General features: G+C 43.5%; 1 protein-coding gene across 1 annotated transcript in view; it reads left to right on the top strand.

The window, feature by feature from the left end:
- Nucleotides 1-12,959, top strand: part of AOX1 (aldehyde oxidase 1) — a 76,786-nt gene that overhangs the window by 27,118 nt on the left and 36,709 nt on the right. The window contains 7 exon segments of the mRNA NM_001308473.1: nucleotides 237-346; nucleotides 1,793-1,977; nucleotides 2,901-3,063; nucleotides 4,741-4,833; nucleotides 8,820-8,989; nucleotides 9,365-9,491; nucleotides 11,631-11,753. Of these exon segments, the coding sequence (NP_001295402.1) occupies nucleotides 237-346; nucleotides 1,793-1,977; nucleotides 2,901-3,063; nucleotides 4,741-4,833; nucleotides 8,820-8,989; nucleotides 9,365-9,491; nucleotides 11,631-11,753 (971 nt within the window).

Below are 12,959 nucleotides of genomic sequence, written 5' to 3' on the forward strand. Positions count from 1 at the left end.
ATTTATGATCAAGCAAAGAAGGCCAAAAAAAAAAAAAAAAAAAAAAGAGGTGGGTCCCAGATGGGAAGAAGCCCATTGCCAGGTACCATTACAGGGTGAAAGATTTTTAAACGTAGGAAGAACACTTCTTTTCCTGATCAGTTTCCTCTGATATTTGGTAGAATTATTTCTCAAGTTTTGGGAACTTGACTGTTTAATAGAACAAATTCCAGGGAAAGTATCCTTTCTTTCCACAGAAGGAAAACGACAGATTCCTTTAAATGAGCAGTTTCTCAAAAAGTGCCCCAGTGCCAGTCTTAAGCCTGAAGAAATCTTGATCTCAGTGAATATCCCCTATTCAAGAAAGGTGAGAATATTCTTACTGTTTTGTGGCTTTACCTGTGAGCCTACAGCTTTTTTTTTTTTTTTTAATCTTTTTAGGGCCATGCCTGCTGTATATGGAGGTGCCCAGGCTAGGGGTCCAATCATAGCTGTAGCCACCGGCCACAGCCACACAGGATCTGAGCCTTGTCTGTGACCTACACCATAGCTACGGCCTACAGCTTATTAATGCCAATAAGTGTGGGATTAAGAATGGGCATTACATGTTTGTGGTGGAGAATATGAGGATTTATGATTAGATACTTTTCATTTTGTTATAAACCCACCCATTCCTAGAATGGGGAGACCTTTGACTCTGCCTTTCTGTCACTCTCCACCCCTTCGCACCCAAACCAAAGTCTAAAGTTACTTTCTTAGACATTTTTTAGAACTCTTTGTCCTGTGAGATGTTTCCTAAGTAAGATTTGAAACTATACCTTTACTTCTATCTTGGGGTTTTAAAGAAGCTATAAATTTGCAATAGAACTTGGTGGAAAGAAGGGCTTTGAAGTCAGACTCAAGAGTGAATCCTAGTTTCAGACCTACTGTGACCCTGAGCTAGTTACTGGATTCCTCATCTGTAAATGGGAACAATCAAGCCTGCCCTAGAGGGTGTATGAGTTTGCCAGGACTGTCACAAAAAAGAATCACGACCTGGGTCACTTGTACCATACTTATTTTCTCACTTCTAGAGGCTGGAAGTTTGATGTCAAGGTGTTGCAAGAGTTGAGTTTGTTTGTTTGTTTTTTCTTTCTTTTTTTTTTTTTAATGATTTTTATTTTTTCCATCATAGCTGGTTTACCGGGTTGGGTTTTTTGATGCCTCTGTCTTTGGCTTAGAAATAACTCTTCTCTGCATGGTTTTCCCTCTGTTCGTGTCTGTGTCAAATGTCCTCTTCTTGTGAGGACACCACCACGTTGGATTAGCACCTGCCCTAATTATCTCATTTTGACTTTATTTTATGTTAATTAAGGAATTATTTTTTGTCTTTTTTGGGCTGCACCTGAGACATATGGAAGTTCCCAGCTTAGGGATTGAATCTGAGATGCAGCTACCAGCCTACACCACAGCACAGCAATGTTGGATCTGAGTTGCGTCTGTGACCTATGCCTTTGCTTATGGCAACACTGGATACTTAACCCACTGAGCGAGGCCAGGGATCGAACCCACATCCTCATGGATACTAGTGGAGTTCTTATTGAGCCACAATGGGAACTCCCTTAACTTTATCTTAATTTTAACCTCTTTCTTTAATGGCCCTGTCTGCAAATACAGTCACAGTGGGATGCTGGGACTTAGGACGTCAACATATCAATTTTGAGGGAACACAATTCAGCCCATAACAGAGCACGACAAGGATCGAACGAGGCGACATGTGCAAACTGCCGAGTGCATAGTTGTCCCTCAGTGTGTTTTCCACTCTTGCTTTCAGTGGGAGTTTGTGTCGGCCTTCCGACAAGCCCAGCGACAGCAGAACGCGCTAGCGATGGTCAATTCGGGAATGAGAGTGTTTTTCGGAGAAGGAGATGGCGTCATTAGAGAGTTAGCCATCGCGTATGGAGGAGTTGGTCCAACCACCATCTGTGCAAAGAATTCCTGCCAGGAGCTCATTGGAAGGTATGGAATTAAGTCCTCAGACTCCAAGTAACGGAGCTACTCTTTGTGCAGTGACTTGCAATTACAAGAAGAAAACTGCTTACTAGCTTTCTGTTTAATGGCATGGAATGCCAGTAAAATTTCATGATTATTTCCACATGTCTTAGTAAATTCTGAAGTGGGCACCATATTTTGTGTGTGTGTGTGTGTACCCATCTCCCAATAGTAAATAGACACCGTAAGCAAAATGAGTACATTTGCATTCTTTATTGTGAGAGAATAATTTACCATTATAAAAAATAGATTATGGGAGTTTGTTTTATAATAACTTGCTAAACGCATTTGCTACCTGACTTTTTATTCCTGTAGGTAATACCAGTAGCCAATTTCCTGAGCATATACTGGGTATCGGTTAGCATTTCAGAAGTAACAGACTAGTGGTTAAAAGCACAATCTTGATTGAGCCACACTGTCTGGGTCCAAATCTCAGTTCAGCTCCTATTAATTATATGATCTCCGTCAGCTTACTTAACCTCATAGTACCTCTGTGTCTTTATCCGTCAGAGGTGGGTAATCACCCTTAGCTGCCAGGGCAGTTGAGAGGATTAAGTGATTGGATACATACGAGGTACAGAAAACAGAAGCTGGCCTGCACTAAACTGTGCAGTGACGTAGGGACACTTAACTCCTTAGAGCATGAGCTATCGTTACTTTCTCATGACCATTCCAGGAGGTGAGGTCTACCTACCATTATTGCCCTTTTACAGATGATAAAGTGGTGGGCCCAGGCAGACACCTTGAGAGTGGTGGCCTGTAATTTGAGCTTGGGTTACCTGTACTCTTTTCTCCTGCATTAAATTGTCACTATTAATGTTCCACACTAGCTGAGCCTGTGAGGTCGTGAGTCTTGTCGGGCTAGAAGTCTTCTCCTTTGACCCCCACAGGCCCTGGAATGAAGAGATGCTGGATGCAGCTTGCAGGCTGATTCTGGACGAAGTCTCCCTCCCAGGCTCAGCTCCAGGTGGGAGGGTGGAATTCCGGAGGACTCTCATCATCAGCTTCCTCTTCAAGTTCTACCTGAAAGTGTCACAGATTTTGAAGATGAGGGTAAGTGGAACCAACTAAGCATTAGCATTCCCCATCCTGGGGGCTCTGGGGATACCCATGGTGGGAACCATAGAGCTCTGCCAAATAGCCGTAGAATAGAATGGAAAAGACAACCCAAATCAGAAACTTGGGGGCTTGCTGGGCATACAGCAGGCTGGCTGTCGATGGGGTTGTGTGTTCCAGGAAGAATTACAAGTAGAGCACAGAGCCATGCAGGCTTTGATTTCACGAGATGCCCGTATTTTGTTTCTGACCTGTTGTGTGTCTAGACAGTGTTCAGAAAATCTGTGAACATTTTGACTGTATTTTTCCCTCAGGAAAGCATTTCTTCCACTTGTCCAGGTTTACCTTTGTGCCTTTGACTTTCTTCTCCAAGTTCAGCTTTGTTTCTCTCACCTGTAAGACAGTGATGGCAGCCACTACACAAGGTCATCACAAGGAAAAGGCTTCGCCTGGTCCCTAGTGCTTCAGAGGAACACAATGAAGACTGCCCAGGAGTCATAGTCATAGCAGTAATCTCCAGGCATTCCTTCACCCAGTCTCCCTTATGACAAGTCGAGTTACAAGAATAATGGCGAGGGAGGACACAACTAAAAAAAGTTTTGCAGTAAGTTTGATAGACCCAAAAGGAACTCAAGCCATATTTGTCACATTAATCGCAAGCCACAACCAGTGGACCACTGTAGAATAAAAGCCAAGAATATTCCTCAAACGGTATAGAACCTAGTTTGATCCCTTTAAATAAGAGGCACAAAGTTCTCTCTTATCATTGCTTCTGAAGGTCTCTTCTGCTTACACATGGGAACAGCTAAGAACCAGAACAGTTGTATCAAAGATTTTAGAATGGAAACTTGAAATCATACATAAGTGACATATTGTCACCAGGTCATCAAAAAAAAAAAAAAAAAAAAGCTAGTTGTAGACTCCTTCTCCAATTAATTGCAAACTAATACAATTTATGGGTGAATTGAGTGATAGAAATTACAGCTTCTATCTTGTAGCCTTTTCCTTTCAACTCAATTTCTTCTGTTCATTATTCCCCTACTATTAAAAATAATCACCCTTGGCTTAAATTTTCTGTTAAAAATCTTTAAGTTGTGAAAAATAATCATTGTGTATACTATTTACAGTCTTGTGTAAAAACCCCACTTCCCTCAGCTCTAGGATGTATTCCTCCTGGGGCCCCCAGATGCTTCCTGCTGTGGGTTGAGGCAGGGATACAGCCCCACATTTCCCTCCTCCTGGTTGCCTGGTAGTTCAGAGCAGAGTCTGATGCTCATTTGCAGCGGTATGCCTTGGCTCTGACTTTTTCCTTGTTTAAATATTCTCTTTCTTTCCAATTTATTTACTTCTATGTTCCTGTTTTATTAGCTTGTAAGTCCTCAAATCGTTTATGAAAGCATGTGGAAGAATCAGAAGAAACATAAGGATACTGGGAGTCAGTGATGTGCTATATTCACTTGACTCTGTACTATGCGGTCGTGGGTACCTACCCTCCAGAGGATGTGTCCTGGAGATCAGGGAGAACCCCCTGCTTGTACTTCCAGGATTCTGAATTAGGCATGTACTTAATACATATTAGACTTCACAGCAGAGCTGCTTGCTAGGAACCATGCTAGCCTCCCTTCCAAGACCGCTCTGGCCAATTTTAAATAACCTGGTGATTCTATTTTTCAGGACCCTGCTCGCTATCCTAGCCTTGCAGACAAGCATGCGAGTGCTTTGGAGGATCTTCATTCCAGACATCCCTGGATTACACTGAAGTACCAGGTTAATGGGTTTTTTTTTTTTTCTTTTCAATTCAAAGGGCCTGGATTAAAGCTTCTTCGCATGGACATCCCACTTATCTTTTGGGATTCTCAAATTTAATAGCCTGTGCTCCTCTTCTGATGAAGCCACAGCCTTCTTTAGCATTAGTTAAAATTGCAAAATGAATGAAGAATGGAGACTAAATGTAAAGCTAGCCACGGTAATTAATGTCCATTTTGATCTTGAAGGCATGAGTTTGGTTCTGTGGCCTTGTACCCCTGACATTCGCAGGCTGCCCACTTTGCCACATGCTCTTGCCCTTGGCATCGTGGAAGCTGGAACACACCAAAGTCAGTTCTGTCAGGGCCATGGGGCTGCTTTAATTTTATTTACAGAGCAGCAGAAAGCACAGCCTTTGGAGGCTGATGAAAATACAGTAATGCTTTTCTAAAGAAAGAGCCGCTGATTTATTTTGTTTGAATGTGGTAATACTTTGCTCTGCCAGTTCCCATTCTCCAAGTGTTTTCTCTGTGAGTTATGTTTTAGAGTCAAATCAACCCTAAGTTCCAAGAGCGAATTTCAAGCTCTCATAATGTAAGCTGACTATTAGAGAGAACAGAATTCCTCATAACTTTCAAATGGAATTTTCAGTCACCACATCATAAGATTATTGCCTGAAGTCATCCTATTGGTAAACCAGATAAGAGTCAGTGTATTTTTCCTTGAAATTATCAACAAGAAACTTTACCTTGAGAGTTTAATTAAGTCAAGAATGTTCTGAAAGGACTTTTTAAGGATCTTTCTAAATAGATTTAGTTCCTTGGATCTATTGTTGGATTTTATAAAAGCTTATAGCACGTCGTGATGAATAGTGAAATCGGTGTATACCTCTTTTTTTTAGGTTCAATATGTTCAAAAATTTAAATATGCCAAACTCCGCTGGAAGTGATTATTTTGAAAGTCAAAATATATGCCGTCTTTCCTGGTGTAAAATATGGCCACTGCAACCTTTGGCTTATAAATACTTTAACGTTGCCTTGACCATGACATAAACCCCAACAGCTACAGAACAAAACAACAAATTAATGGGCATTCAAATCACCCATAGAAAAGTGACAATCTTCACATGGCTTGTGGCTGTAGACTGCAAGACAGAGTTTTGGAAGCAGTGTATCTCCCACACCAATGTTATGGCTGTATATTCCCTGTGGCTTTTCACATACACGCTGATATACACATTGCTAGCGAAACATCTACATTCATAACCAACTTTTTTTTCCCCAAGTCGGTTGATTTGCTTTAAAGCCTTTTGACCAGAGATCACCAGTTAAAGAAGACAAAATTCTTTCCTGCCCAGTATCTTCACCTATATAACAAGCAGAAGCAAGTAATGAAATACAACTTCTTTCGCCAGTAGATTCATCCCTACTGAATGAATAATGATTAATTTAGCTGAAGAGATAATACTTCACTATATCTTCAGCTAAATTAATTGGTTCCATATTTATACATATGAAAGATGTATTTTGAGATTTGTCTTCAGTCTTTTGGCAGGCAGGCCCTCAAAGCAAGGCTTCAAAGCTACGAAGTGTTTCAATATTTATAGCAAAGAGTATTATGTCAGAGAAAATGCCCAGAGATACCTATGAATGTATTTCCTAAGTGTCTCAGCTTATGAATTACCTGGAATTTTGCTCTTTGGAATGGAAAAAAATCTCTTAGGATTAAAAAAAAAAAAAGATGTGGGTGATTTTTCACTGAAATTTGGTTCAAATTGAGAGCTCAACAGCATCGCAGGGCAGTACTTTGGGGCATTTCACAAAGGGAGTCAGTCCCTACCGTCTGGAACATGGCAAACCAGACCTGATATGTTTGTCTTTGGATCACCATCTCAGCTCCTCAGAGGGGAGGAGGAGGAGACCTGCTGAGTGCACTTGGCCGTGAGGACAAAGCAATGTCAGTGAGGCTGGTGTGCACTGGGGCTGATTGAAATCCCTGTTCATATTGCCTGAACCCCAACATGCAAAACTTTCTCTCATTTCCCCGTTCCCCTATATTCATGGCCTAACGTCCATCTTCCTTTGATGGTGACTATGCCAAGTTCTTCATAGTTTTTTTCTTCATTATCTTCTGCTTTCAAGTTTATAAAATCAGAAAGAGCACAACAATCACAAAACCAAAACAAAACAAAAACTCAGCCAATACTCATTTCTTTGTGCCTTGTATGGTAACTGCACAGTTGAGGTTTACATTTAAAGGAAACCAATCTGGGCTTTAAAAGCAATGTATGTTTATCGGTAAGTGTATATTTTGCTGTGAAGCAGTAAATTTTTTGTGAAATAGAAATAAGTTCAGAGCATCATACATGTGTCTCACGTCAAATTAATTTTAGAAATGACTCTACTTTCTACATGTAATTGGCAGTCAAAATTTGGCTGATATTTTACTTCTTGCCATTTATATTATGGAAAAAAAATGGAGTTTTAAAAATTTCTCTAATAACCAAGAAAGATGCTGCAGGTGTTTTCGGGTTACCTGAGTCGCTCTCCTTTTCCCTTCTGCTGTTCCAGGCCTGCCTCCTGCCTGGAGAACCTCTGATCCTTCTCAAACTGAATGTTTATTTTTTGAGGTCCTCAAGGAGGTTAGCAGTGAGCGGGGACCATTCTTCTTGGGTCCCGTGAGCAGCAGAGGGGCTTGGGGAAGTGTCTTTTCACAGATGCCTTTATGTGAAGGTCCTCCGTGGTCGCCATGCTGGCTCTCCTCCATTCATGGCATTTCTTAAACCAAATCCAAGTCTTCAGAAAGTTTAAGAAAGCAAAACATCTGCCTGAAGAGAAAACAGACTGGTTGATCGGTGGGATCCCAACAGCTGGGATCTCCGCCTTCCACGCTGTGGAGCTGAAGCCTCACAGCACCTTGGTTGGACCAGGAGAAGCGCTGCCTCTGGAATATCATCTGCAGCTGTGGTTGAAATGAGACTGCACTTTAGGAGGAACCAGACATCTCATTTATTGTCGATATGGAATGCGTAGTCTTTCTCACGCTGCACTGTCTGGGAATCAAAAACAAAAGCATTGACTTTAGAAATTTCTCAGATGCCTTCAGTGATAGTGAGTAGGAAGCAGGTCAGCTTCCATGGCTCCTTGACCAGTGTGTGTTCTGTTGATGGCCTGCCATCTCTTCCCTCCAGCCTGGTGATGTAGGCCGGCGGTGAGACTCTGAGCCTCACCTAAGAGCCCTGCCTCATCCAGGGCTCAGGGTGACCCCTTGCACAGAGTGTGGGGTAGCAGATGGGGAGGAGGAGGTGGCCTCCGTAACTTTTTCCAGGCCTCACTGTCCTAACCCCGAGTCTCTCAGAGGAAGCTGCAGGCGTCTGGCTCAGCCCAGTGCTACATGCAGTGCTGGAAAGCAGTGCTGGAAAGCAGTGCCGAGCAGCCCCTCCTGTACAGCTTGGGGCCCTGAGCTGCCCTCTCTTTTTGCAGAGGAGCCTTTAGGGGGTGGATCCCCAGTGGCTGTGGCTGTGGTGTAGGCCAGCAGCTGCAGCTCCGATTTGAGCCCTAGCCTGGGACCTTTCCATATGCCACAGGTGTGGCCCTAAAAAGCAAGATAAAAATGAAAATAAAAATAAATAAAGCAAAATAGTGGGGAAAAACAAGAACATCATAGCTCTACATGGCAGTTTGCCTACTGAATTATTGAAACAGGCTTGCTGTCCTACTGGGGTTGACGTTGTTGGGGTTTTTTTTGACGGTACCTTCGGCACCTGCAAGTTCCCAGGCCAGGGATCGAACCTGCGCCACAGCAGCGACCCGAGCCATAGCAGTAATAATGCCAAAAACCTTAACCACTAGGCCACCAGGGAATTCCTTATTGTCTTGGTGTTATTATTAATAGTGACCATTTTTGTTTTCCAAAGGGTTCTGGTGTGGATATAAATTATATAGCCCCCCTCGTATGGGAGATGTGCGTAGTATGATTACAAAAATACATTGGTTTTGATTAAACAGAATGCGAACCCAAAGCAGCTTCCTCAAGACCCAATTGGCCATCCCGTCATGCATCTGTCCGGCATTAAGCACGCCACGGGCGAGGCCGTCTACTGTGATGACATGCCTGCCGTGGACCGGGAACTGTTCCTGACCTTCGTAACAAGTTCAAGAGCTCATGCTAAGATTGTGTAAGCCATAGTTTTTTTCCCAATGGACAGCACTGGTTGCCTTTTTGGTTAAGTCGTACGAGTGAAAAGTAACAGTATGAAAGAGATAAGCTATTTGTTGGCAAATGTCCAACGTAGACTTGACGTGACACGGGACGGAGACGTCGGACTTACTATAGGAGTTTGTCCCTCCATATTGTAACTTCGTTGTCCCGGGAATTTTTTCCCCCAGTTATCAGGCCTGAAACTGTTGGAGGGTTCTTGGACGCATCTTGCTTCCCCCCCTCACACGTTCCCCCCCCCCCCCCCCGCTCCGATCTTATTCTCTGATGAAGCGCGTCCTCTGCGGTCTGCAGGCTGCAGAGCTGCTCTGAGTAGCCGTGCGTTCTCCTCTAGGTCTATTGATCTGTCAGAGGCTCTCAGCCTGCCTGGTGTGGTGGACATCGTGACTGAGGAACATCTTCATGGCGTCAACTCCTTCTGCCTTTTAACCAAACCTGAGAAACTTCTGTCGACAGATGAGGTATTGCAGTTTTGCTTTCAGTTGAAAAGCTGTTTTCTCAGCTCATGGACCTCATGTTTTCTTAGAGATAACATTGAATTTGGTGCATCATAAAGGATCCCAATATTCTTTTGTTTCTGTTTTTTGTCTTTTCGAGGGCCACACTCTCGGCATATGGAGGTTCCCAGGCTAGGGGGCTAATCAGAGCTGTGGCAATGCGGGATCCGAGCCTGGTCTGCGACCTACACCACAGCTCACAGCAATGCTGGATCCTTAACCCACTGAGCAAGGCCAGGGATCAAACCTGCAACCTCATGGTTGCCAATCAGATTCGTTAACTACTAACCACGACGTGAACTCCCCAATATTCTTTGAATGCTTATTATAACCTGCTGTATGCTAATAGTGAATACGTTCAAAATATTCATTTTCCACATAACAAAGTTGACTTGTTATATAAAAGATACTTGGGTGCTTTATATTTTTTAGTATTGAGATCATGTGCTGCTTTCATATTTATGAAAGGATAAATAAGGAGAGAACAATGACTTCTATCTGCTCTCTTTTCCCTGAGAATCCCTCACCATTGTCCCAGTCTCATCGTGTCCAAAGTCCAAGTCCAAGTTCACATGGTGTCTCTACCATGAAGCCTTTCCTTGTCCTTTAATCCAGGAGTTCTCTTTTCCTCTCTGAATTCATGCTGACTCAATTCATTTCTACTGCCATGTATTCAACAGGCATTTTTAAAGTGAGCACCTACTGTGGTCGATCACCTTCGATGAATAAGACCCATGTGGTTCTTTGCCCTCACAGAGCTTACAGTCTGGAGGAGAAGGCAAAGTGACCTTTATTGTACTTTCTACCTTGTCCTGAGCTTATGTATTTATCTCTACACCATATCTATTTCCCCTACCTGGTAAAACGCCTCTAGGGAGGGTCCATGCATGATGCATCTGTATATTCTACACGCTGCCTCCTACAAAGCAGGTACATGAGCAGAGGAACAGAGCTGGCCTTGTTGCCATTTGGAAGTTTCAAATATTTAGGACATTGACGGGTGTACCTTAAGTTATCAGAAAAAGCAGCAAGGGCAGTATCCAGAAGGTTTTCTGCATAACTCCAGATTCTCAATTCAGTGTTAACCCAAAAGAGCTTCATCATTTGAAAGAGTCCCTGCCTCTGGCCCTCTCTGGAAGACTTACTTGATAAAAATGAAAGTTTGGTGACTAAGAGTCTGAAGTCAACATGGAACTTCCCCCAAGGTGGGGCTTTGTGGTCCTGGCAGAAGGCAGTGAGAACTAGAGAACTTGGTATACATGTTAACTAAGCAAGCAGAACCATCCCAGGCTGCACGGCAGCACCTGCTCTCTGAGGTGTGTGTGCTGGTTCTGAGCATCTCGGGGCATGTCTGTGAATCAGGTCATGGGACAAAACCCACTTCTGTGAAGAGTGGAGAATAGAGCTATTGTGAATGACTGTCTCTGTTGGTTTCATTCCTTTTCAACATTTGTCCTTAGCATGCTATATCTTTTACAAATATTTTCCATTACAGAAATTTTGAACATGCTCAAAAATGGAAAACAATAGCACAATGAATCCCCATAGATCCACCCCCCAGCTTTAACAGTTACCAACCCTTGCCATTCTAGTTTCATTGTCTCCCCACAGCCCCTGCCCACCCACACCCAACAAACACAGGTGTGTGTTGGGGGAGGTGCAAGTGTGGATGTGTGTTGGATTTAACTTTTTTTTTTTTTTGCTATTTCTTGGGCCGCTCCTGCGGCATATGGAGGTTCCCAGGCTAGGGGTTGAATGGGTGCTGTAGCCACCGGCCTATGCCAGAGCCACAGCAACGTGGGATCCGAGCCGCGTCTGCAACCTACACCACAGCTCACGGCCACGCCGGATCGTTTAACCCACTGAGCAAGGGCAGGGACTGAACCCGCAACCTCATGGTTCCTAGTCGGATTCGTTAACCACTGCGCCACGACAGGAACTCCTAACTTTTTTTTTTAATTATAGAAAGGCCTAGTAATCTAATGTGGATTTTAAAAATGAATGATTATGTTTTGATTTTGATTCTTAACCCACTGAACCATGAAAGGAAAGGAAAAGGTGCCTGCCCCTTCCTTGGGAACCGAGATCTTCTCTGTGTTGTAGGTGTTTTGCGTGGGTCAGCTTGTCTGTGCTGTGATTGCCGATTCTGAGGTTCAGGCAAAGCGAGCTGCACAGCGAGTGAAGATCATCTACCGAGATTTGGAGCCTCTGATCCTAACCATCGAGGTAACGAGTTCCAGGGTGGGACCAGCAGAGCAGATTTCAGTGGTGTATCAGTTAAAATGCTTTCAGCTGCAGAAACAGGAAAGACAGTCCGACTCAAAGTGGCTTCCAAAGCACAGGGACTTGGTTGGGCTCAAACCCTATCAGCATTAGCAAGAAGCTGATCTTCTGCCTCCGCCCCCTGCTGCCCTGCCTGCGGTCCAGGCTTTATCTCCTTTGGTCATTGGATGGCAGCTGGGAGCTTCCAGTTCAGGTCCAGTAAGCAAGAGAGAACACCATTCACCCTGCATCCCACAAGTCCTGGGACCCAGCCTCACCAGGCACTTCGGTCACAGGTCCATCTCTGGATTCATGACTGGCCAAGGAGCTGTGGGTTACTGCTGGGGGGTGAGATTTCTTTGAGGTTCATGAGCTCTACTGGGGGGAGGGATGGTTGGAGACCTAAAGAGAAGTCTGAGCACTGTTTGAACGGGGCAGGTGAAAAGGGTGATAGATGGGTAACCAGTACTGTCCAGGAGAGGGGCACACCCTAGGACTCCGGATCCACTTCCCCCCAGACTCCTTCAGGTACATAGTGAGAACCAACGAGATGCTCTATGAAGCACATATTGGAGACATTAGTTTTCGATCCTTCAGTGTATGTCTTAAATAGGCATGAGATAGACCCTACGATGCCTACAGCTATTTTGGCAACTTAAATTGGGAGACTGCATTTCCTAGCTTGCTTTTTAAAATAGAGTCTGAAATTTATAAAAGTTTTAAGACTCATCTCTATGAAATGATATGAGTGTTCTTCATATATTTCACTGGTCCTTATAATTTACTAAGTAATAAAAGCATGAAAGTTGGGAAAGCAGCAAGAATAGATTAGATGCAGCACATACAGACTCGGTGTAATCTGGGAATACAATATTATCTTCCCAGCATAATGAATAAATTGTCCTCTAGGTGACTAGCATGCTCTGAGGCAGAAAGTGAGGAAATGAGTTGGCCAAGCTTAGTGTCTCCAGGAGAATTTGGCCTTGGGTATGTTTCCTGTCATGCTGCTTTATGCCAAGGAACATAGACTTTGTTTCTAGACAGTGTCTTCAGTGTTTTGAAATTAAAATAAAATCATGTCAAGAAGACAAAATATAAAAGCTTAGTGGGAATCAAAGAGTGATTAGGCTTTGCAAATATTTCTGGCCAGTTTCAAATTCAAGCATTCTG

This window comes from Sus scrofa, chromosome 15 (genome assembly GCF_000003025.6).
Source record: "Sus scrofa isolate TJ Tabasco breed Duroc chromosome 15, Sscrofa11.1, whole genome shotgun sequence".
In the NCBI taxonomy this organism is placed as follows: Eukaryota; Metazoa; Chordata; class Mammalia; order Artiodactyla; family Suidae; genus Sus; species Sus scrofa.